Source organism: Charadrius vociferus, unplaced genomic scaffold, assembly GCF_000708025.1.
Source record: "Charadrius vociferus isolate BGI_N301 unplaced genomic scaffold, ASM70802v2 scaffold228, whole genome shotgun sequence".
NCBI classification, from domain to species: domain Eukaryota; kingdom Metazoa; phylum Chordata; class Aves; order Charadriiformes; family Charadriidae; genus Charadrius; species Charadrius vociferus.
Window position 1 is genome coordinate 3585933 of NW_009649864.1, and position 25846 is coordinate 3611778.

Here is a 25846-nt window from a genome sequence, read left to right on the forward strand (position 1 = left end):
CTCTGCTGCTCAACCTACCTGTGGTCTAAGAGATCCCAAGTTTGGTAATTAGACTGTCAAAACAGTTACAGGGCAATAGTTCAGATAAAGGAGGGAGCAAGGATCTGTAACAGTTGCTAAAACCAGAACAGACTTGAAGGAGATGGACATAAATACTTTTTTGCTCTAAAACGATGTATAATTGAGTGTCAGAGAATGTAATGTTTAATGAGGTGTTGTTTGAAAAAGGACAGGGTAATTGAAGAGACAGTATTTAGCCTGTTTGCACAGATAGATTGAGAAGTGACGAAAATTGTGGATTAGGTGCAGACTGTAAGATAGGGAATGAATTTTGCCACCTTGAAGAAAACCACTGTACAGTTGGCTGGAGGCATTGTGGTAGTCTTATTTCCTTGGGAATGCCAGATACTGTCCACAGAAAACTCAGTGTTCAAATTTTTTGAAATAACATCATGTTATCTCATTGTAATGAACTGTATCCACTTTTAATGATTTTAAAATATATTGAATAATCATAACTACGTGCATCAAACAAATTTTTGTACTAAAAAAAATTAAATGAGTTAAAACATTTTTTTGTGTTTTCTTTTCTCTCCAGTTCTTCTAGTCCAAAGTGTACTGCGTGTCAAGAAAGCATAGTAAAAGATAAGGTATTGTTAAAATTTGTTTCTTATTCAAGAGTGTTGAATTGTGTGGCACACATAAGATGTGTTACTGCTTTGGGGCAATTATTTCATAAGCCTAATAAGCTACCTGAGGAAGATAGTTTTGTTATAAAACCTAAACCATGTATTGTATATAGGAAGACAGCTCATTTTTACTGTTAACCACATAGTAGAAAACAACATGTTGGCCTTATCCGTAATGGTCCAGCCAGGTGTCGCATCTTGTTTTCAGAGTTGGGAGCTGCAGCAACACATTGCAGTTGTCCTCCCATCAACTGGGAGGATGATAAGAAATATTACATCTCCTGTAGATGTAGAGATGTCACAGGTGTAGGCAAACCTTACTTCTGATTGCCTCCAGAGCAGTGTCTACTGTTTCACTAATCTGTTTTTACAGTGTGTTGTTCTGTGAAACACGCTAGAACCAGAACAGTGTGGAGTTACAGTAACTGTAATAGTCTTCGCATATAGAAAAGTTGTTTTACCGATACCCTCATTAGTGTATTTTTCACAGTAAAACTTTGTGTTGCCTTTGAAAGGCTGAGGGTGGAGAAAATTCTTTTTGACTTAATACATGTTTTATGCAGGTTTTATGTTAGATTGTTTTTGTTCAGTAAATTCTTTGTGTTAGTAGTCTTTACTGCCTAAATAAATACTTCTAATAGTTACCATTTTCAAGAAAAGGTTAGCAGGTACATTGATCTCTCCTTGTCTTAACACAAAAATAGTTCTCTGAACAGTGCTCAGCGTAGTTCAGTTTTGACATGGATGGGCTCTTCAGGAGCTCAGACTAGTAATCATGATGCCTACTTTATTTGTTGTTTTAACTCTGACTTTCTGGCTCCCAATATACATAGATATGAACACTTGTTAGGAAACTTCGAATATCTCTGAAATAAGAGGAGGACATGAAGGGCAGTGTATATTAAATACGTGTTAGCCTAACTGTGCAAGTTGGTGATTTTCATTAAACTGGAAGCCTCTCTCTTCCCATAGAAGGCCGATATTCAAAATCACTGAAGAGCTTTTAGACAGTCTTAGCCAAACTGTTTAAAAAATACCTTCTTACGTTAACTTCAGTCGGCAAAACTACACCTAGTAACAATGTGAATTACTTTGGAAAAAATACTACAGTGCTGAAAATGGATTATTCACATGAGATTTGTTGATTGATTAAACTTCACATATGCATCTGAAAAGTAAACAGAAATCAGTGACCTTTGTCAGATGAGATTGGAGCAGAATGGTTGCAGCATTTTCTTCTTAACTGATACTGGGGATAGAGTCATAGTCACTGTGGACAGATCTGATCGTAATTTGTTGTTGTTGCTAAATGTTAGCATGTGGAACCATTCTAATTACAGTAACCCTGCAGTATATGCTGTGTAACAGGACTCGGTTGGTCAGAGTAGTGGTGAAAGGTTGGGCTTGGTTCCTTGGTATTTCTTAATGGTCGTGAAAGCAATCCCAAAGTAACTAGAAGTTTTTATCCCTTTGTTTTGGACTTCAAAATAGTAGTGATGGTCTTCAGTCCTTATCTCCCGTTCCTGCCCTTAGCAGTGGGGCTTCTTGAGAGTGCAGTTGTATTGTCTGTTTATCTCTTATGGGGTATCATCCATAAAAGGTGAAAATTCCAAGCCTCGAGCTCTCTATTTTTAACTTCTTGCCGTTCTATTATAGAAAAAAATTGCTGAAATGGCTTATAAATATGAAAATGGAGACACAGTTAAAACCTGCCTATCTGTGAAATAATAAACTTCCTCCAGTCTAAGACCTTAGAAAATGTCTCTAGTTACGTGTTACCACCTAAGTGCGAGTGGGTTTTCCAACTAACCGGTCTAGTCATTGTGGGACTGCCTCCCATGAAATCCTTTCTCTCTGACCCATTGTGCTTTACCTTTTTTTTTTTTTTTTGTCTTACGGTATTGTGCCTAACACACCAGCTTCCCAAACAATGTAGAGAGTTCTACCTTATGCAGGCCTATCATTGGCAAGCAAATAGCAAAAAATTTAGTACCTTTCCCTTTATGTTATTTATAGTAAAAGTGAAACAGTAGTAGAGCATCTGTGCAAATTTTCTCTTTCACTGGGCTGCTTCATAGTGGAGGAATCTGTGATGTGCACATTGAAGAAAAATTGAATGGTAGGATTTTATTTCTGGCTAGAATTAAATGACACTGCAGTAGCCAAATTGCATGGCTTCTACTTTACTTGAACTTGCATATTCTTGAGTGGTTTCACATTTCTGAAATTAAGTGTGGTGTTGTTTTTTTTTTTTTTTCCTATTTTTCAGGTATTTAAGGATAATTGTTGCAGGAGAGAGCTACTTGCCCTTCAAATATACTGTAGGAATGAAAACAAGGGCTGCAAAGAACAACTATCTTTGGGTCAATTACTGGTAAGTAATTTAACATAGTCATAAGTTTCCTTTTGAGTTAAAGAATGAGAAGAAATCTTGCAAATTAAAACCCCAGTCCATTTCTTGACTTGCTCGTACTAGTGGTTAATCTGATTTATAAATGTCAGAGCAGAGTTCAACTGCTTTGACAATCAACTTTTAGATGAGCTATAAGGAATTGTAGTCAAAAATCAGGCGACTGTGTGACTCTAAAGCTCAAAATGTAAATGTGTGAAGCAAATGAAAACTGGAGGGAGAACTAAAATTGGGAAAAATCTTAATGTGAACTTCACAAACGTGAGAAATTTGAATTCCTTTTTGGTGTGTTTTTATTTTTATTTACTATTCTTAATCCTTTTGTGTAAGTGATGGTTTATGTGTGGAGTTAAACCTTTGGCTTCTCCAGATTTCCACAAAATAACTTGTAGCTTTGTTTCATGAAGGCATAATGTAACAATTATCCAGTAATTTTAACAGTCAGAAGGGATGGCTACACAGCAGTCTACAGTGAGATGTGTAGGTACTTAAATTTGCTTTGAATGAGCCAGCTCAGGTGCTTGAACAACTTAAGGCAGCATCTATGTTTATGTGGAATAATATACCCTGAAAAAGAATGTTTACCTTTTTTTTTTTTTTTTTTTTTTTTTTTTCAATAGCCTGTGTGGAATTTTGGACTGTCATAGAATGCTTTTAGTATACCAAGTAGCCTGTGTACATCTATAATACAGTGAAATTTGCTGTGTGGGTAAACAGAGTGTAAAGTCAGAGATGTATCACTGAGTAGATTTGTTAGTGTTTGCTCTTGCGCAACGTAGTGCACAAAATAACATTGCTTATTTTGGTTCTGAAGTCATTTAATGTGGGATGTCTCAAAGGATAGAAGACGTGCAGAAAACTTAGTTGGCTTGAATATTTTTTTTTAATCTTTCAGATGCATTTGAAAACTGATTGTCAGTTTGAAGAACTCTCGTGTCCTCGTGCTGATTGCAAAGAAAAAATACTGAGAAAAGATTTGCCAGATCATGTAGAGAAGACCTGTAAATACCGGGAGACAACCTGTAAATACTGTAAAAGCCAAGTCCCAATGATTATGTTGCAGGTGCAGTATTTTATTGTGTATATATAACGTGATTCCATACATTAATGTGGAATAATAACACTCCTTGTGCTTCTGTGTAGCTGTCAGTAGTGTCTTGGCCTCTCAGCCAGAATTAGTAAGTCATAAAAGAAAACAGGCTGGCTTTCAAAACACACTTTTTTGCTGCAAAAACACCAGCTACTGCACTGACTGGAAATGTTTTCTTTTTTCTGATGTTCAGATACTGCATTTAAAAAAAAAAAAAAAAAAGAGACCCACTGCGTAATATTGCTACTAAAGTAATTTCTTCTATGTTTTTTATTTTGCTTAAATTGATATAATAAATGCAACTACCATGATAACAAGCAAATATTGTGCAGGGAAAGCATAAGCATAGCAATTGACTGGAGAAATAGCATCTTGCTATATAATCCTGCTTGCATACTGTGTGATCTGTCATGATTGGAAAGGAGGAAACAACATAAAAACAAATTGTGTCTTGGCATAACCAGCAAAGGTACATGAGAGGCCTAGGCCAAGTTACTGCTGTTCTTGGCATGTAAGTTGTCTGATAAGCAGCATGTTGTAAGTTAGAAGTATAGAGTAGAGCTTAGGAAAGTCTTACTTTACACGAAGAATTGTAACTGGATTGTGTTTGCATTGTTTTGCATTTAACTGTATTATGCTGAATCTCTCTTGCTGTAATTTAACTTTTTTTTTTTTTTAATTCTATTTACATAGTTTCCGTAGTTTGACAGTCTCAGATTTTGGACCTTAGTATAGTAAGAGTGATGAGATTTTGATTTTTGTTTGTGTTCTTGTGTATTGTTTGTTAGGTGAAGTCTCACAATGATAAGAAGCATTCTTTGCTCAGAGGTGCCATGACAAAAAGGCATAGGTAGAATCTCACCAAGTTCTGATTTAGATCTGGCATTCAGTTATTTGAGTGTATACTTGCAAGGGCTGGTACTTTAAAAATTGTGCGTTACCTAGTGTAAGGTGGCTGAGATGTGAAAATGCACAGAGAAAATGAAGTTTACACTGTTTATTCTTGCACGTTCTGATACAGAGGTGAAAGTGTATTTAGTTAGATTATGGATGCTATTCTCACAGGATTTTCTTTAGGCTGGGAGTTGGCGTGAGGCAAAGAGTGACATTAAAAATGTGTAGTGTCTTAAGAGGCAAAATCAGGGAATATTAAATGTCTTGTACAAGCTGGATTTCCATATCTAAGCAACATGCTCACAGGTTCCTTGTAGGCAATTTCTTTTTATAGGAGAAATGTAGTTAAATTTTTGAGAGTCTGAAATCATCTTTACGTTTTGAGGAATATAGAACTTTGTTTTAGTTTAAGAGCTCTCTCTCTTATCAGATGTTGATGGATTTGACATTTATGAAATCTTTGAAGTAGTGATAGCTTTCAAGATATTCAGAAGCTGAGACAAGTTTTAGTCTACCAGATTTTTAATTCACAGTGAAACCTATTTTAGACCTACATGCTGGAAACAAGAATGGCATATTACTCTGAAGTACAGAAAAGAGTTTGTAAGTGAAGTAATTGTTCTCCAAAATCTTAAATGGTGGAATTCTGAGTTGCTTTAAGAGGTAATAGAATCGGCTTATCCAGAGAGCCAAAGCGGTGAAAATGTACCTTTATGCTGAGATGTCACTAGTTGGATTGTACTAAAGTTGGTATCACTACTCACCTGCCCTTTAAAGTTCTAAATAAATCTGCATTTGTAAATCAGAACATTTCCAAGGAGTGTTACATATTCTTATGTTATCATTGGCTTAGATGTTCCAGTGCATAGAAGAAGGACAGTTTTGTTTCCGTGCTGCTTTAGGGGTGCAGAAAGCTCCGCAATTAGAAGATTAGCAATTGGCTCCTATTCTTAATTTTTTTTTTGCCTCGATTTTTAAAAGTTCAGTGATTATAGAAATACAGATGGTTTTATTTGTTGTGGCCTGATAAAACGTTACCTCATTTTACTTTGCTAATGAGAATCAGAAGCTTAATGAGACTGTACATTTGAATGAAAGACTCCTTTTGACTTCTCATTTGAGTTTTGTCACCCAGAGCTTGAGTTCATCTCTAGCTTTGGTAGCCTGAAAATTTCTCTAATGTAATAATGACTGAAGTAGGCCTCAGTGACTTGAACTGAAAATGGAGTTAAGGGAGCATACCGAGAAAAAAGGTATGCAAATGGAAACAAAAATAATTTTACCGGAGTACGTATGGTTCATGTCTTCATAGAATCCCATGACCCGTGGGGTAGGAAATCCCCGTTGTCGGAGGCAGACTCTTTAGTTAAAATGTTAGTACACATTTTTTTAGACTGCGTTTGTCTTGCCTGCACTGTTACTAGGTGAGTTAACTTCTTAATGTCTTTTCTTTTGTTTAAACCATCTAAAAAGTTTGGGTTTTTTGTCACAAAGCTACCTTTTCCATCGTGTAACTCCTGGCAGATAAAGATGGTACATTGCTAAAACAGAAATTAGTAGCCTGAAATGCTCCTGAATTATTATATTTTTCTGTGAATAATCCACAAAACTACTTGGAAGTGCTTCTCCTATAAAACTGATACTTGGGCAGTAGTGGGATGATACAGATGTGGAAAGACAGCATTACTTAGTGCCCAGGCTCTTCACTGCCACCCTTGCCACAAAAAGGCTGTCCCCAGCAGACCCTGCCAAGGCAATCTGGACTCTACTCAGTTGCCTGCAATACCACTGAGCTGACTGGGGCAGCCACGGGGGAAGACACGAGACATTGTCACCTTGCTCCATTGTCACTGCCTTGGAACCAGTTCTGTTCCCAGTGTGGCACTGGCTTCTCTGGGGAGCCACGTTAATATCCTCCCTTACCTGTGCCAGGTGCCCTGCATGTGGTGTTACCCATGTTATGTGCTGCATTTGGCTCTTGGCTTTGTGTGCTCAACTGTGTGAATTCAGATGGTCGGTAGGAAGGGGATTCTGCCACTGGAATGGGATTAGTCTGGTATATCATGAAGTCACTGGAAAGGCTCCCCTTGGTTTCAGTTGGTGGGCCCTGGGGTGTGGAGTGAGGAGGAGAACTGGAGACAGAGCTGAGAAGAAGTTGTGTGTTGCCTTTTTTTCATGAACTGAGAGTCAATGTCAGAGCTGTTGCCAGATAGTTTGGGCAGGTTAGAGGAGCGAGTTAAAATTAGGGAATGAGTATTAGAAGGGAGCATTATTTTTCTAGTTTTGTAGTTGATAAACCGTTGAAGAAGTTTGTAGGGCAGTAGGCTCCCAGAGCTTCACAGTATTGTGTGATGTCTCTCTTCAACCCTATGACAAATGTGTTCAGAATGAGGGGGGCCAGGTCCAGTCCTTGAGTCTGAACAGAAATGGTCATGCGCATGTGGGCCATTGCTTATCAGAAGAGTACCACGGTCACCCTGACAGAGGTTACTCTGCGGAGAGGTGTTGTCAGTCGGTTAGCATTGCTTCTGGAATGGATATGCATGTCCTGGTGAGGAGGGACTGAGGCTAGCTCCTCACCCCCACCTTTTGGGAGGCTGTCCCAGCTCTCTGGCTAAGGAGCAACTTAGGCTTCCTTCCGTCTGTCGCTGTGACTGTTTACATGTGCTACACGGAGTGAACGAGTGTGAATAAGAAGGATGGCAGGATAGACTTGCTTCAGAACAGCACACCTGATGATCTGCTTTTAAAAGTGAGGAGGCATACATTTACAAATATCTGCAGATTTATGGCAGAGTTCTGAACCAAGGCCTCTCATGTTTAAGAGCTTGGTTTTGGTTCAAAAAATAGACATCATTACTGGGCAAAAAGGGCATGCTATTTGTTCTTCCTTTTCTAAAAGGCTTATGAATTTGGACCTTTGTTCCTTTGCTTTTCTTAAGTACCAGAAATGAAACGGTTTGTTTCAAGTTGAATGGGACATGTCACTTGACATGAAGTGAAATTCTTTTTCAAGATTTTTCATTTTGTTGAGAAAAACCTGAGAAGCAATGTAAATTCAATTAGCTTGGGCCTGCTTTTCTCCCCTCCCTATGGGGATATGGTTTGACATCTGTACTGAAGTATCTATCATCAGCTAGGTTCAGATCAAAATGCCTGCCAACCATCATGAGAAAATTTCAACACCTCTTTGAACTTTGGGTGTATAACAGTAAGACTTAGTATCAGATGTTTGGAAATCAAAATTAGGAAAGAATTGGGACTACCCATACATAGGAACTAGATTCTCTGAGAGTGGGCAACGTACATTACTGGAGAGCTTTTTCATGCACCATATACCTTTACTAAAAAGGATATCTGCAGTGGTTCTGCTCGCTCTTAAAGATGCCCATTTCTGTGAGTAATTCTTGGGGAAGTAAACTTGACTTTTACTATTGTTTCATTGCTCTAAGGAAAAACAATAAAAAGGGAAGAAAATAGATCTATTCTGTGGGGGGAAAACACAAGAAAACCCTCATTTTTGCTTCAGAATATCAATGCATCTATCTAAAGCATAAACAGATGTTTGAACAACTGCAGTTCTGTAACTGCACAACTGGGATAAGCATTGAAAAAAATTTTCTGTGTTTTTTAAATTATTGTAGGATGCTTTTCTTTGCAGGTAAGTCCTATCTTAAATTTCGGAGTGAGAGTTGATTTGTGGTTTGTTTGCTTTTTCCTCTGTAGAAACATGAAGATACAGACTGCCCGTGTGTCATGGTTTCATGTCCTCATAAATGTAGTGTTAAAACACTCATGAGGAGCGAGGTAAGAAGTCATGCCCAGTGTTGTGCTGGAAAAATAATAATTTTTTTAGTAAGATCTCGCAAGAATTTTGCCAGAAGCCGTTTTCTTATTAAAATGTGAGATCATAAAAAAAGCTTTTTCTACCACACAGTTAAGTGTGATAACACTCAAATATTTTTAATGATTTCTTGAAAAAAAAAACAACTTACAAATAAATGATTTCTTAGTTTTGTGTCATTATTACACTTGGCTTGCCCAAGATTATCGCATGTCTTTCCTGCTTTCATTTTTACTAGCTCTCCCCCTGCACTTCCCTTCCCCCAATCGAAGCATTTGTTGAGCACAATAGAGCAGCATCTTGGGGTAGTTAGCTTACATTAAAATAAAGAGAGAATTAAAATTTAGTGCACATTGACAAGAGTTAGTAAAGACTAGAAAAATCGTATAAATGTGTAGAATCGTTGAATGGAAAAACTTGAATTATGATTAAATCTTTAAAAATTATCTGTTAAATCTGGGAAAAAATAGTAACTGACACTTAAAGAATTACTGTAAGATACAAGGTAATGTGAGTACAACATTCCAACAACCAGATACAACAATGCATAAAAATATATATCAATGTATGAAAGCTTGCAGTAATATATAGACCAGATGAAAAAAAAACCTAAAACCTGCCTTGCTTGAATAAATTCATGTTCTTGTACGTTAAAAGAGATAAGTAGCATCTGTCAAAGTCGATGTGCGTTACTTTTTCCTAAAAATAGAACTTACTCACCAAGGATTGGAAGGGTTTATTTAAGTCTTCAGCACTCTGTAAGCCTCACCTAAGGAAAGTTCAGTTTCTGATCTGAGGATAAGCTTTTCTCTTTTCACTGATACTTACTTGCACGTTAGGCACCTGCAAAACACAGGGGCAGTCGTTCTCCCCAGGATAATGAAATATAAAATATATAATAGATATTGTACCTATTAGGGGAAACTGAGCTGCTAAGAAAAGAGAAAATATGTATACTAAATCAGTTCTTTCAGTGCTTACTTCCGAGTTTAGATCCTGGTTCTGGGGCATTTAGGCATATTCTTAAATCTTGACTTCAGCAGTTACTTTGAGAAAAGGTACATCTGAGTGCTATTAAGAATTGACCCATTAAAGCCTGGGTTGTTACACATGTAGTCAGAATTGGGTTCTGAAACCCTTGGTAGGAAAAAGAACTTTAAACAGTCATCTTGCCCTGCATCATCTGTTGCTGTATGTTGCTTAATTTTTTTCTGAAACTGTGAAAATGTATATATTATTACTTAGCTGCATGGTTAGGGACAACGACTCTAATGCAGAAAATAGGAAAATGCCTGCCTAACAGTTTGAGAAAATTCTGTAGTGTACAAGAAGCGTATATCCTATTGCGGAATAAAAGGCAATTTTTCCTGTTTAATTCATAAGTCTTTGGCAGACTTCTAGTTTTGAGAAGTTGAAAATGTGGCCTTCTTGTAAAGCCTGTTATACCACATGTCTCTTTCTTATTTGGTCTTTGCCGAACCACGTGTCTTTTGAAATTATACTGTGAATTTCTACAGATAGTGTTTAGAACGTAATAGGTGTATATCAGAGATGAGTGACGGCTTGCATCTTGGTATCTGCTTTTAAAGACTGCCCTGTCTGTTCCAGAGCAACATGTTCAAAGCAGAACTGGTTCACCACTTCTTTCCGTGGAGGTGGATGAGCTGAGTCATGTGGGACTTATGGTGTGGGAATTTCAAATGAGATTTTGAAACCCAAGAGAGTGATGCCAGCTGAGGAGCTAGACTCGAGCTCCTGTCTGCTTTGTGGGAAATACAAACTGCAGAGAAGAGTATTTGTTGCACTGTCCTTTCCAAAAATGGCTCTTTGCTCCAACTTTTAGGCATTTTGCATCCAACTGCTGCCCTCTGCGCTGCAATGGCTGCTGTCTGTATATATGTATATGCTTCTGTGAATTGGTTTATTTTTTAAATGAAAAGTGGTCTGTGCTCATAATAATTCAAGATATTGGAGTAAATCTCAATCTGTGAAAAATGCAGGCATTTTACTAATCAGTTTTAGTCCTGTGTACTGCATTTTTTTAAAGTTACTTAACTGTACCTATTCTAAAACCCTTTGTCTGTTTCATGCAGTACTTGTTTAGTCTTTTTTGTGTAATTTAACCATTAAATTTAGGCACGGAGAATTGCATGTTATGTTTCGAAAAATTGGTTCTTCATGAAATTAGGATTAGAAAAAAATGTACTTTACTACAGTGAAACTGATCTTAAGACTTCCTCAGAACACCAGTAAAAAATTACTTGTTGAGAAAAGATTAGTCATTCTCTAAAGTCAAATGAAATCATATAAATAATTGTAGTGTGTTCTTTTTGTTTGCATTTTCTTTTTAATTGGGTTGCCTATTGAAATAGTCTTTAGTAGAAGTTTCACTGTATATTAAGTGTATCACACTGTATACTGTATTGGCATGTGTGTGTGGTTTACATATGTGTATATATAGTATTTGCACTTTAGGTCAGACTGGAGAAAATATACACACGTGTATTGTATGTTCTGCAAATGGCACACAATACAAACCTGGTAACCTGTGCCCTTTGTGTTTTGAGCATTATCATGCAAACGTCTTTTGCCAAAACTCACATTTTTTTCCTATTGCAGTTGAATGCACATTTGTCAGAATGTATTAATGCCCCAAGTACCTGTAGTTTTAAGCGTTATGGCTGCACTTTTCAGGTCAGTATATAACAATTGTACTTCCCAATTGATGAAAGTCTGCAAATAGAACCTAACTCTTTGACATGAAAGTTCTGGACTTCTCTAGTCTCGGTTAAGAAAAGGTCATCAAGTTGCACCAAGTGATTATGCAGCAGGTGTTTGGTTTTGCATTTTAAAAATAAACAATGTGAAGAGCCCACACATTCCTGCACTGGTTTGGGAGTTCGGTTATGGGGTGCATCTTGTTGAAATAGGAAGATGATACATTTGAAGAACTTAACTTAGAATAAGAGGAAAGTCACTTTTGTTCTTCAGAAAATAGACTAGTAACTTCAGTTGTTTCTATGAAAGTATTTTCATTTCTTGAGCTAAGTATGTTTATATTTTCTCTCATTTGTGTGTCTTAATATTATTATTAAGGTTAAATATAGATTAGATCACTTAAAACATATTTTTCTGTGCATTCATATGTCTGTGTGCACACAGGTGTATAATCAAAGCATAGCATGAATTATTTTTTTTTTTAAAAAAAGTTTTAGATTTTAATCCTGGCAATCCCTGCGATATTTTAAAAAATAAAAAAGGCCAAACCTCAGAGTTTATTAGTCTCTTCCAATATTCTGTTTCCCTTACCATATATCTTGGGGAATTTGGATGCTTATATAATTAAGACATTAGTCAGGAAATACCAGAAACCTCTGACAGGAAAAAAAGGAGTTTATCAGATAGCGTGATTCGTTAGCCCATGACAACTTAAAGAGACAAGAACTGTAAGCAGCAACTCTTCTCAATAAATTACTTCCTGCAGGTATTTCCAGGTTCTTAAATAACGAGCATTCATCATTTTAAGTGTTAGCAGTAATGCTCTTGGTGGTAGAACTGATCAATGCTGTAACCCCTGCCCACTGTTATGTCGTATGTATTGCCATTCATTTTATGTATGTATATGTGTGCATATATGTACATATATCCACATATATATTTTTAGTATTTTATATAGAGTACATACCTTGAGGATCATTGAAACCCTTTCAGGTGCTTTGCAGCTTATCTACCATCAAAGCTAATATACTCTGCATTGCAAAACACTTACTGAGGTAGGTGTAATGCAACACAATACAAATAAAGTAATATGGTCTGCATCTTATGTACTCTGTATATGATCTATGTGTGTTCTGTAAACTTTTGATATAGTGGTTATTTGTAACAGCATTTATAGGTTGTGCAGAGGCAGCATATCTGAATATCATAGAGCAATCATGGTAACATTTTAGGATGACAAAGTAGGCATTGTAATATCTCTTGAAGTAGTTTATAAAGCTGGCAGTTTCCAGTGATGATAAATTTATCTTAAATATTTGTCTTTAATACTCAACTGAGGGAGAATTTAGTGCTTATGAAGCTGTTCATGAAATACAACAGAAGTTTTAAATTACAGTTTGGGGAATTGGACAGTTTAGGTTTTGTATGACTCAAGAGTTTTATTGTGCTTTATTTAGTGTAAAGCTACACAGAAGACTCTCAAGTACAATTCACTTTGTAAATCTTGTTCATCTTTATTGTCTGTGACGTATCAAGCACACTGGATGGAAATATATGGCAGTTGTATAAAACACTTGCTATATTAAATGTATTCCTGACTTTTGTAAATTCCCAAGTAGATTCCCTTCTCTCTACAGTACTGCAACATGCATCCGTGAACCAAAATATGTAGTGTTGGTTCGATGTCTTGATATACTCTTTCTTTGTAGGTTTAAAAGAAGTGGAATTGGCTAAAATGTATAAATTCTTTGTTGTCACAGGGAACAAACCAACAAATTAAAGCACATGAAGCCAGCTCAGCAGTGCAGCATGTTAACTTATTGAAAGAGTGGAGCAATGCTCTAGAAAATAAGGTATATCTTCTACTCACTTCTAATTTTCATTGATTTCTTTAAATCATATAAAAGTACTGGAAGAAGCGCTTTGTTTCTGTTTAACAGCTGTTCAACACTACAGCTAAAGCACTAATAGGCTCCAAAAGCAATCAAGCCATTTAGCATATCTCGTACCTTTGTTATAATAAAATGCTGTGAGAAACTTGGCTTCGCAACTCCATATACAATTCTCCCCATTGGTAACTTAATTAAAACGCTTTCTTCACATAGATAAACAGTCTGGTACTAAATTTACTCTCTGAGCTGCCTTCTTACAAAAGGGAGGGTTCAGAAAGCTATGGCAGAGCTATGAGCTATATTTTTGCTAGCTCAATATTTTTCCAGAGATAACATTATTAGAAATACCATGTAATAAACTCGTTATTTATTTTATTTATTTTTTTGTTCTTGCATTCCAAGCTTAACGACCTGCAAAGGTTAATTAAATTAAACATTTTGTAGCTCAGGGGCATGATGATTTCTCCTTTAGTGCTAGACCAGCATGAAGTTCATGTTGCAATGCTTCCTTGGGACTCCTGGTTTTAGAATGTTTGGGATTTGGGAGATGCTGGAAATCATATCAGTATCAGCTCAGAATCATTTGAATGACTTAATCATCTGTTCTGCAAATAAAATATAAGGCTTTGATTAAAAAAACCCAACAAAACAAACCACAAATTACTGTTTTCTTAAATCTTTTTGAAAAAGTTTTACATAGCCATTAAAAAAATACCAGTGTAAGCTCAGTGGCAGTTAGGATATGTGTGGCTTGTGACTTCTGTCATCTCACAGCAGACCACTAGCTCAAGTTTAGCAAACTCTGTCTAGAAAGCATGTTCCCTTCTTGGCCTACAATGATCTCTCATTCATGGGTTTCCAGCAAGGTCCTGCAGCCGCAGGGAGCATAGTTTTAAAGCAGAAGTTAACAGGAACAGCAAAATACGATTTTGTTCCCAGCACATTTGTGCACGGACTCCTTGTTTTTGGACTTGAAGCCCTGTAAGGAAACCACTGAACCTGGGAGAGGTCTAGTTATTTTAGGCAGAATTTTTATTACATGTGTAAGTCTTAGTTTGATGATCAATAACAATACTTAAGTTCGCTTTTGCATTTGAATTTCTTTGTTGATGTTGGAACTGTACATTTTTTTTAACAGCTACAAATTCATATCTTTCGTTCTTTTTTCATTAGTCTGATTAAAACTATACAATTTATTTCACATGATAGAAAGAAACCATGTTCCCTGTGACTTCCAGAATAGACCATGTTTTGCCTTTTGTCAGTGTCCTGAGAGATGCTTTGTCCTTTAAAAAATGCCCAGCAGTTCTATGTTTGTCTCTTATAGAGCTAAGAGAATATATACTTTACTACTCTTTTATGTTCAATTTTTGTTTGACCTTTCATTTAGGACATAATTGCTTATCATTGTTTGTCCACTTTTTTTTTTTTCACTTCCTGCTTTATAGACTTCTTCCTATTCATAATAAAGAGTTGAATCACTGGAAATCCCTAGACCATGCCAAGTTACCAGAATAGCTAACCACATATCATATGTCAATGACTTTATTCTAGAGAAGGGTAACAAAATGATTTGTAACTTCATTGATGTTCTCTTCTTTGAGAAAAAATTAATCAATGCCCTGAAGAACAACACTGCAAAGTTAACCTAGCTGATGAATGTCATGGAAATCTTGGCCCTGCTGAAGTCAGTGGAGGTCTTGTTGGTTTCTGTAGGGTCAAGATTTCATTTGGGATACTCACTGTGATATGTATGGAAGGGAAAGGAGAAGTTGCCTTCTCCCAGTCACCATGTTTTTTAACAGTGCTTGTTGAGTATGCAAACTGAAAGTCTTCAGAGCTGCAAAGCTTGTACGAAGTTACGAGTTTGGTATTTGAATGCTGTTGTTGGTAAGGAGTAGTAAGAAGAGGTCAGATGTAAAATCCTGGATCAAAACTTTGTGGGAGAATTAAAATTTGGTGGTTTGTTCACTCTGTGATGGGCCAGACTTGCAGACTGAACTCCCACAGGTTTTGTGATGTTGGAAATAATGACTTGCACGTAATTTTGTGGCTTCGTCACTTTCTTAAAGAAATCTGGTATAAACTGACTTTTCTTTTTTAATATGTGACTTAAATATGGGACCTGTCTGTTTCAATCCAGCTCTTTGTGGTGTAAGAGGGTTTCTTCCATTCTTTTTTAGTAATCAATAATAAGCAAAAGCTTAATTTGAAAAACTGCTGAATAAGAGCATGTTTTATCCTAGCAATATTTCAAATATGACAAGGAAGTAAAGGAAGCTGATGGATGCAGTTTGTAAATGGATGCTGTGTTTCCTTTACCCTGTTTTTTAACTCAAGTTTGAGAGACTTACACCAAATGCAATTAGGAAACTATATTTAGTGTTAAAGATTTCTTATTCGCAAATTGCCACCAAACTACAATTACTGACTTAGCAGTGACAGTTCTGTATGATTAAGGGCTGCAGGACATAATTCTATTTTTCTTGTGTTCTGTAGAACTGTGTGGAAAATCTCAGTGCGAGACAAACCCACGTTTTATAACTTGTACAAAAATGGAAATGTAATGGTAGTGACACAGAGTGTAACTGCCTTATGATTGGGAGGCCTGGGGAGGAAACAATGAGAAAAGGGGAATGTAAAGATCACAATTAACTAAAGAACTCTGATTCATTAAGGAAAAGGAGGATGCAAAAAAACTAAAGTGGCAACCCAGCAGATCTGAAATATGTAGGAGGCAGGGTGCTAGTTTAAATTTAAACTTGTTCTTAAAAATTTTCTCTAGTACCTAGGCACGCATTACTTCAGCCTCGAGATTCTTTCTCTCTCTGCACTGGCAAAATTGGCTTTGTCTCATTTCTGTTGAGCCTTTTCTGCCAGTTTTTCCATGTATAAAATGCGGAACTAATGTATGTGTGTATATCCACACATGCTATGCTATATTGAAAAGTAGATATGCATATATATTATAGTATCTATATTTTTGAGCCACTGTCTGATGAACCTGCTGAATGCCTTGCAGACTTTGGTGGTCCTTTGTCTAGTTTAGGCTAGTATAGAGATCGAAATTATTTACCTCTTTGGCTAGATTCTTCAGTCTAGGAATGCAGTGGCACGTAAGTGATTTGACTGTGTCTGATCAGAGGGCAGTTAGGGTGGCTGAATTCTACAATCTACAAATTTTACCCCACATCAGGGGTAAAAACAGTTTGACCTCAAACTAGCATCTGTGTTGGGGATGATGGTGTAGATCTTTTTGGGGAATGTAGAGCATCCAAGTAATTGGTCTTAACGTGGAATGTTTATCAAGATTTGCCTGGGTCAAAAATGGTACTGCTTGTTACCCATATAAAGATTTATCTGTGGAACTAGTCAGGGCATGTCCAACTGTCACTTCGTGTCAGGTGTTTGTTTTCTATGTTTTTGCCACTGAATAATCTTGCCTGGGGAAAAATAAGAATTTTTTTTTTTTTTTCTAAATAAAGCAACCCACCACCGGAAATCAACCCCCTTCCCCAAACCACATTAATGAACAGAACACAGAATAGTGTAACAGAGAATATTTACTGTATTACTTTCATCCTCAAGGTGATACAATCTATTATATTCTTCTAACAAGGCTCGTGTTTTAAAATAGGAATGAGTCACTAATGAATGAATTCATAAAATGTCAATACAGAGAGAGAATATAATCTGCAGCCTGTAGTTCCTTAGTCTTTTCTACTGGTAGGCACCATTGGATTTTCCTTCAAATGCATGAATCCCTTCTGTATTCACTCATTTCAGGAGTTTTCATCACCATCACATTCTGTGAAGCCAAGCCAATCCCTTGCAGGTGGTGTTTTTCCTTAAACTTGCTGTAGATCAGGATAGATTGGAGTAGATGGGGAAGATTTCCCTTTCCCAACTAGCTTTTCGCTGGTATTGCTTCTGTGCAGGGCTCAAGTTCCTAACACTGATTTAGAGCTAAATAGGTTGTCTCTTCCAAACTCCAAGCAACTCCCAAGTCAGTTAGTGGAAACCAGGAAACTAAGCCATTAAATAAATGGAATAAAGAAAATACTGTGCTTAGACACAAGGGTTTTTTGCTGTTTGTGTATTACATCTGCACTTTCATTAGCCAAAGTTGTACCGATACCATGCTGTGGAAGTGCAAAAGTAGCTTTCAGAAGGTTGGGGTTTATTTATTTATTTGCAAGACATGCAGAGAGATTTTACTAGGATCTCATCCCTTTCATGTGTGTAAGATAGTTTAAAACTAACAGTTATAGGTATTTTTTAATAAACTTTGGCAGGAGTAATTGTAGAATTTCTTCCAGGTGGCCTTGCTCCAGAATGAAAGTTTGGAAAAGAACAAGAGTATACAAACTTTACATAATCAGATTTGTAGCTTTGAAATAGAAATTGAAAGACAGAAGGAAATGCTGCGGAATAATGAATCTAAAATACTTCATTTACAGGTAAGAAATTTAGAATCTCCCCATTAAAGCAGAAATGGTAGTAGCTTCTGTTCTGTGCCTTTACAGTTGTGAAGTGAGGAGTTCTAATTAAAAAAGGGGGGGACAGAGTTTACCTTATTATAAAGCTGTTCTGGTTTCGGTTTTGTTTGGTTTTTTGTTTTTTTTTTTAATTCTTCTGGTCAGTAGCTGGTTTATTGGAGTAAGATACTTCACTAAAACACTGCAGTTGCCTAGCCTATGTTAAAACAACCCCCCTGTTTGAAAGGGAAAATACTGAAAACAAAATCACAAATCTTACCTGAAGAATAATCATAATTATTTTTTTCTACTCTGTGAAAAATAACTGCTTGAGGAACTGCTGTCAAACTGGAGGACAAGATTAGCACCTTAAAACTGTCATATGTATAATGTATATTTCTCTTCTACTTGCCGGTATTTTAAAAAATATTAATCATGAGTGAGATCAGTCTGGTGTGGAATTAATCCAAACGTAGTACAGTGTATTTGAATAAATACACTTTTTTAAATCCATGTTTCTGTTCTTCTGAGGAAAATGTATCTAATTATTGCTTTGCCAGAAGGTCCGAGTTTCTTATTCTGTGGTCTGAATCACCTGGCTAAAAGCCAGCGTCAAACTAGAAATCCTCTGAATGCACTAGCTTGGTGCTTAGCCTAAGCTGAAATTCTTTGCTTTGCATTTAGAGCTGGTTTGGAATGTGGATGCTGGGAATTTGTGTTAGCTTGCGTGATAGTAACAGCAATTAGGGAAACCTCAGGAGATGTTTAGCAAGCAAGGTGTCATTTATGCTTTATTTTAGTATGTCTGCTGCTAGCACATCAGATACCTGCTTTAGCATCCATCTTAAAGGAATTTAAATAAAATTGTCTTTTTGGCTTACTATTTACTTCACATATTAAACTGTAAATATTGATACTTAAGAAAGAGATAACTATCTGGACTAGAGTATGGCTAAAATTCAAAGAATAGCACATCCAAGAGCTCAGAGCCTTGAGACCCTCGATGTAGGTTTATAAGGAAAACTTTTAAGTTCGTGAACAGCAACATTTCTCCTTATAGCACTTATTTCTTTCCATGTTCTGCCCACGTAGTAACCAGTTTAGCCTGCCTTAGTCATTATTACTTGGTCTGATGATAGTCTGGGATATGGCTGCATGCTTACAATATTACATTCTGACACTGGGAAGCTAATCCTTGTATGTATTGATATTGCTGATTGAATCCAGCAGGAGGTAAGTTAATTTGTAAGCCTGGGGTTTTTACACATGCTGTCTCAATAACCAGCAATGAGAGGGGAAATGGAAAAAACACAGAGCAGAGTTTTTCATGATTGTCTAGATGACAGGTTGCAATATCTTTGATTTCCTCAAGCTGTAAGTGTGAGCAAAATCAATTTTCAAATGGTTTATGTTTAGCAAAAAACCCCACAAGGCAATATGGTTGTCAGATTCCAACAGGTGGCTTTTTGGTGATAATAAGTACAGGAGAGGGTGTGTTTTGCTCTTTGTTTTTTTTTTTTCTTTCTTTTCTTTCCTTTTTTTTTTTTTTTTTTTTTTACCCTCCTCCTCTTTACTACTACTTGCCAGCTATTTTAGTTCACTTATTTTAAACCAAACTGTGTTTTACAGCTATTTCAACCTGATACCTTCCACTTAGTGAAACTTCAGTCAGGTTGTTAAGGACATCCTGGAAAGACGCCTCAATTTGGTTTTCCCTGGACAATATGATTACCCTCTTTCTATTGCCTACTGAGAGCTGAAGGATTAGCTACCTGTTGTGAGCCATTCTTTTTCTGGGTTGCACTGAGCAGCCACGGTGATACAAGAGCCACAGATACTTCCAGTGTAGAACTAGCCAATTGAAGCCTGGACAAGCGTTATTTGCTTAGTCCCCCAAGTCCTATACGTGCTAGTAATTTCTAGTACAGTTTCAGTATTAGTTGTCCTGTGACCTTCTTTGTCTTGGGAACAGCTGTTTCTCTGAGCACAACTGGCATCATCTGCACTGCGAGGCATTTAACACAACTCGTGTAAAGGCATCAAAGATGTCTGGGCACTGGCAGGAGCCTCAACCTTGAGATGTTTTGATTCAGATTAATTTTCTATATACTGGTCTCTAGGGGAAGTGTTTTTACCAAGAGAGTATGTGATACTTTTTTGACTGCTGTCTTGTGGAAAGGAGCTTTCACATCCAGTATCTCTTATAAGTATACGGAAGCATATTAGTTATCCAAGTCTTAAGCTGAGTGTGGACATGAGCTACTTAAAGACAAAAGAAACAATGACCTTGTGAATATAAAATGATTTGATTGGTAATACATTCCTTAAAAGGAGGAGGATGTATAATTTGTTTTCCCAGTCAAGTAGTACCGTTGGTTCCTTTTCTGGCGTGTTCTTTAGCTTTTCAGTTTTGCTTTATCAGTTGCAATGGAAAGGTCCATTAGGAGCACTGAAAGAGAGAGAACTGTGAATATAACTTTCTTCAGTTCCTCATGATGTTTTCTAAATTCTTTTAGTAATAATAGTGCTAAAATTATTTATTAGAAATACCAAACAAAACCTAGGTGAAAATCAACATCAAGAAGAGCCCTCAATGATTTGCCAGGCACATAACTCAGGATTAATGATCTGGAGAGGTCAGTTGCTGGAATAAAAAGTGCACGCAGAAAATTGATATCTGCTTCAAAATTTATGAGTACAGTGTGAGACATCTGTGTGCTTTCTAATGGAATAATTAGAGACAGTGAAATTCTCCAGTGCTGTATTAAATTCAGATTTAGTACATCAGTATCTCCCAGCAATGAGGGAGGTTGACTCCCTGTGGGGTAAAAAGCTAGAGATCCCACTGCTTTTTAAAAACAGAATACAAGTCTATTTCTGATTATTCTCTATCTCTTGAATTCTCATAAAGAGGTACAGGAGACAAAATACTACACGTTTGCCAATGTGTAGTAGACGCAGCGAAAAACCACAATTGATTGTGCATGTACAAAGGTAGAATGTTGCACACACGTTGATGGAGAGAAGTTGGTCCCCAGTAACAACTTTTAGTAAACTTTTCCCGAAAGAATAACTTGCTATTCTTCTGCATCTTTACCGCTTTCACAGTTAATTTGAAAATATATTTATTCATTTTGTTTGATAACTGTGTCAGTGCCAAGAGGTCCTAATTGGAAATTAGAGCACCTCTGTGAGGCACTGTACAAACCCACAACCATGTTGTTGTTCTTGCCTTGGAGAGTTCACATGTGAATAAAGGAAAAAGATGAGACTCGGGCACACCTTGAGTTTACTTTTGCATGTTAACTGTGAACTAATGGCCAAATCTTGTGGCCCTGCTCTTACAATGCTCATTCAGGCCGTTCCATGGTGTGTTTCCTTTTTATACGTATAGGGAACAGCCCTTCCCTATTTCATTTTCTGATTACCATCAACCCAAGTGAGAGGGTGTGAGTGTGTTGGTAGCTGATGATTAGTACGTCCAGAGAAATTGCTTAATCTAGGTAATGGGACCGTGCCCCTGCATCTACGATTTAGTACACAGCTTTCCTTCCCAAAGTTGTAATTTTGCAAGTGAGGTATGTAAGCTTGTTTTTAAACACCAACACAGAAATAAATAGTTAATCTTGAAATATGTTAGATTGCTCAGTGCTTTTGAGAAACAACAAAATAAAACACTCCTAGAACCTGATTTTGCTATCTGACTTATCAAATTGACAGCCTTCAATTAATCATTACAGACTTTCAGTATAGCTGAAAACACATGATTAAAAGCAAATGCCTAAAAGGGGAAATGAAGGTTGCATGAGGCAGAAGGGTTTTCCCCATCAGTGGGGAACATTGAATCCACATGGCTAACCAGAAGGCAAATGCAAAATAACTTTATTTTCTTGTTTTGTACTCAACTGCAACTTTTTTTTTTTAAGAAGTGAAACATTGTTTTTATACATTTTGGCACTATATGATAATAAACTGTAAAGTTAGATTTGGAATTTAACTGTGGGTGGTAGCAAAAGTAGTTTCTTGTCTCAAATATTTGTGTTATCATTTGAACTTCACAACTGATTATGGGGTTCTGGCTAAAATTCCTGCTAGTCCAAATTAGCTGTGATAACATAAAGTGCTGTGTATTTCTTGCATCAGATTTGAGCTAGACTGGGAAATGTGTTCTCCTTTATATTTGTAATATACGGAGGTGCTTGCAATGTCCCACTTTTGGAGAATACCAGCCTTTCTATGTATTTTTTTTTTTTTTTTTTTAGTATTATATTTCATGCCTTTCCAAAATCAGCTGGGATTTTTTTCTTTGTTTTCTTAAAAAGACTCAGCCAGCAAGCACCTTCAGGAGGGTTATTCAATTTAGGAAGTAAGGGTGGTGAATCTTAAAAGTGCTTAAGGGGTCAGAAGTGGTAGTTTTGCTTACACTCGTGAGAGCTTCTGCTATGGTTATGGGCATATAATAACTAAGGCTTTGATAACTGGTTTATGTGAGCATGGAGCTTGCGAATGCCTCTGTAGCTGCACGTATCCGTACTCCTGCTCCATGTGTGCAAGAGTACTGATGTTTTTCTGGAGGGGTAAGTTATTTTGCTGTTACTCAATGACAAACACATGCACATGAGCAGCCACTTGATTCACACCATGGTAAGTTGTTGTGCCCATACTTTGTTGCTTAAGTACTCTGACACAAAACTAAACAAGTATCAGCCCATGATATCAATATAGAGACATTCAGGTGATTGTTCTTGCATTGAAAGGTTTTTTTAAAAAAACTTAGACGAGCACACTAACAACTCCTTTTAAAAAAAAAAAAATATTGTGTTGATAATTCTAATAGTGCTGTAATATTAGTACCCATGCAGCACTGAAGATTTTTTGTTTTATAAATACTTGGGCTATTCCTCTAAATTTTCAAGGTTTGTGTTGTTAAAATATTTGACATAAGTGACACTTGTTTATATTGGAAATGTATCTTCTTATCAATATATAATCTGTGTTTAATTTGCATAAATCAATGTATTTTTGTTATTTTAACTTGTAACTTATTGTTTTATAAAGCGAGTGATAGACAGTCAAGCAGAGAAACTGAAAGAACTGGACAAAGAAATCCGTCCCTTCCGACAGAACTGGGAGGAGGCTGACAGCATGAAGAGCAGTGTAGAATCCCTCCAGAACAGAGTGACTGAGCTGGAAAGTGTTGATAAAACTGCAGGGCAAGGAGCTCGAAATACAAGTAAGTGTAAGCACAATGGAACGAAGTATTCTGCAGTGCTGTCAAGAGAGAAATTATGTCCTTTGAAAGGCACTCCCATTGTGATTTTTATGTGGAAGCATCAATAATGCTGATTCTTCTGATTTTTGAATAGGAAGCTGCATAATCCCTTTGTGGATGATGTGGCATTGCTTCCATGCTGTTTCGTAGACTTGGTTCTTGCCTTTTATTATGCTTTCTTGGCCAGTGTCTTGATTACAATGTTAGGTCATTATAAATAGTTTCTCAACTGATCTTTGACAGTTAATAGGTTTCAGCAGCTACTTTAAATATAGTCTCGGCATATCGACAAGTTTTCTTTTATTACTCTTCTCCCCCATGAACGGGTCAACAGTATGGTTATCCCCCTAAAACCAGCTGTCCTGATATCTGTTACAGAGGTGTATTTGATCCAAAGAAAACTCTGAGATGTGCTTGAGAATAAAATTACTGTGCTTGCTGAATAAGGTGAAAACTGGAGTTTGGCAAGATAGTGTAGATCATATGTAAGTGTTTAAATGATTGGGACAAAGAACTTAATATTTAAATAGATCTGTATAAAACAAACCTTCCCTACAAATTCATCTGTTTCTCGGTATTGTGTGTTGGCCAATTTTGCCGGTATGCAAAGACAAAGAGTAATATTTTCATGTGAAGGAAAGAAGACATTAAAAACAGCCCTCCCTCCAAACTAAATAACTGACCATATAATGCAGAGCTAAGCTTGAATTTTTTGTTCTTTTATGATGAACTTGAGACAAGGTAACAGCACTACATTTCTGAGACAAGTAGTGTCTGAGAAGAATATTTTGAGTGATCAGCGGTGCTTCTGAATTTCAGAGGAATTGTGTAGGATGTGTGACCACTTCCAAGGTCTTCACTGCTAATAGCGATCTACAGGTAATGCTACCAAGTCTCCTCTCAAAAAATGGAAGCCTCTGTAGTTATATTGCTTAGTGACCAGACAAAATTTATGTTAATGATTTGAATATTTGACTTTTACTGCATGTGTGATTAACACCCATGTTTGTAAAAATCCCAGTTAACGTAGATACTAGCTGGCAAACTATTGTCTGTGGAAATTGCTTCGTGGGTGACCGAATGCACTTTGTTTCTTGAGGAGGAAAATGTTTTCAAATACAATAGCAGCATTGGCAATTGATTTTTACAGTCTTTAGAAAAACCCCACTTTTCTTACCTTCGTCTTTTCTGTTTTCTAACAGGCTTGCTAGAGACACAGCTGAGCAGACATGATCAGATGCTGAGTGTTCATGATATTCGGCTGGCTGACATGGACCTCCGATTCCAAGTTTTAGAAACTGCCAGTTACAACGGAGTATTAATTTGGAAAATCCGAGATTATAAACGTCGGAAGCAAGAGGCAGTCATGGGGAAGACTCTGTCCTTGTACAGCCAACCCTTTTATACTGGATACTTTGGCTACAAGATGTGTGCCAGAGTTTACCTCAACGGAGATGGCATGGGAAAGGGGACGCACTTGTCACTGTTTTTTGTCATAATGCGTGGAGAATACGATGCGTTGCTTCCTTGGCCGTTTAAACAGAAAGTGACTCTCATGCTAATGGATCAGGGACCGTCTCGACGCCACTTAGGAGATGCTTTCAAGCCGGATCCAAACAGCAGCAGTTTCAAGAAGCCAACTGGAGAAATGAACATTGCATCTGGCTGCCCGGTCTTTGTGGCTCAAACTGTTCTAGAGAATGGAACGTATATTAAAGATGATACTATTTTTATTAAAGTCATAGTGGATACATCGGATCTACCAGACCCCTGACATACAATGGGGGAGGCGGATTAAACAGAAGACAACTCCGTTTGGGGGTTTTATATCAGTTTGTCTTCAGTCAGAGGTCCTAAAGCTCACAGAACCACCTTGTGGAACAGATGGAAGAGTTTGAAGGCATAACTGCATAGGGTCCAATTGCGAAAGTAGCAACACATTAAGAAATCATACCATGGTATATTTTTTAATAGAACTAGCAACACTTAAGCTCTGAAGAATCACTTATCCCTCATGAGGATAGTGATTATCGTCAGAGAGGATTTTTTTTTTTTAACTTATTAATGATCTAGTCAATTGGAGGTGAAAAGACATATACAGTATGTGCTGAATAAATTACTGACTTTTATTTCTTTAAGCTAGAATACAAAAACAAAAAAAAACCTTCACACGTGGGCTAGCTGGAAATTGTCAGCATGTTAAAAGAAGAAATGAAGTAATGTTGCAATTATGATATTATTTGAAAAACTGAGGTGCAATCTTGTCTGAAATATAGTATATTGTCTTTTTAAGGCCTCATCTGGTCTCTGTTTTAATAATTACTTTGTCAGAAGATCTTGGAAAAGCATCCATGTCTTCTCAAAAGTATCTGAATCAAAATCATATTTTTATTTAAAGTTCTATTGTTACAGAAAACATTTTATTTTAAAACTGTTGATAGACTGATATTTCTTGGAAGAAAAATAGAAGATATCAAACACTGGTTATCACTTGTGATAGGAAAAAAAACTATTCAATTCTGTTATTTCTCTTTAGAAATGTAAACCTACAATATATGT

General features: G+C 36.7%; 1 protein-coding gene across 3 annotated transcripts in view; it reads left to right on the forward strand.

Moving 5' to 3' along the window:
* TRAF3 (TNF receptor-associated factor 3) overlaps positions 1-25579 on the forward strand; it is a 28291-nt gene extending 2712 nt beyond the window's left edge. The window contains exons 2-10 of one of the 3 annotated variants that reach the window (XM_009891053.1): positions 599-650; positions 2959-3063; positions 3995-4162; positions 8810-8890; positions 11547-11621; positions 13406-13498; positions 17857-17997; positions 23074-23248; positions 24490-25579. In XM_009891053.1, coding sequence (XP_009889355.1) covers positions 599-650; positions 2959-3063; positions 3995-4162; positions 8810-8890; positions 11547-11621; positions 13406-13498; positions 17857-17997; positions 23074-23248; positions 24490-25061 — 1462 coding nt within the window. In that variant the 3' untranslated portion in view covers positions 25062-25579. The remainder of the gene's footprint in view (positions 1-598; positions 651-2958; positions 3064-3994; positions 4163-8809; positions 8891-11546; positions 11622-13405; positions 13499-17856; positions 17998-23073; positions 23249-24489) is intronic. The other 2 variants (XM_009891054.1, XM_009891055.1) reach the window with 2 other exon arrangements.
* Positions 25580-25846: the final 267 nt, after the last annotated feature.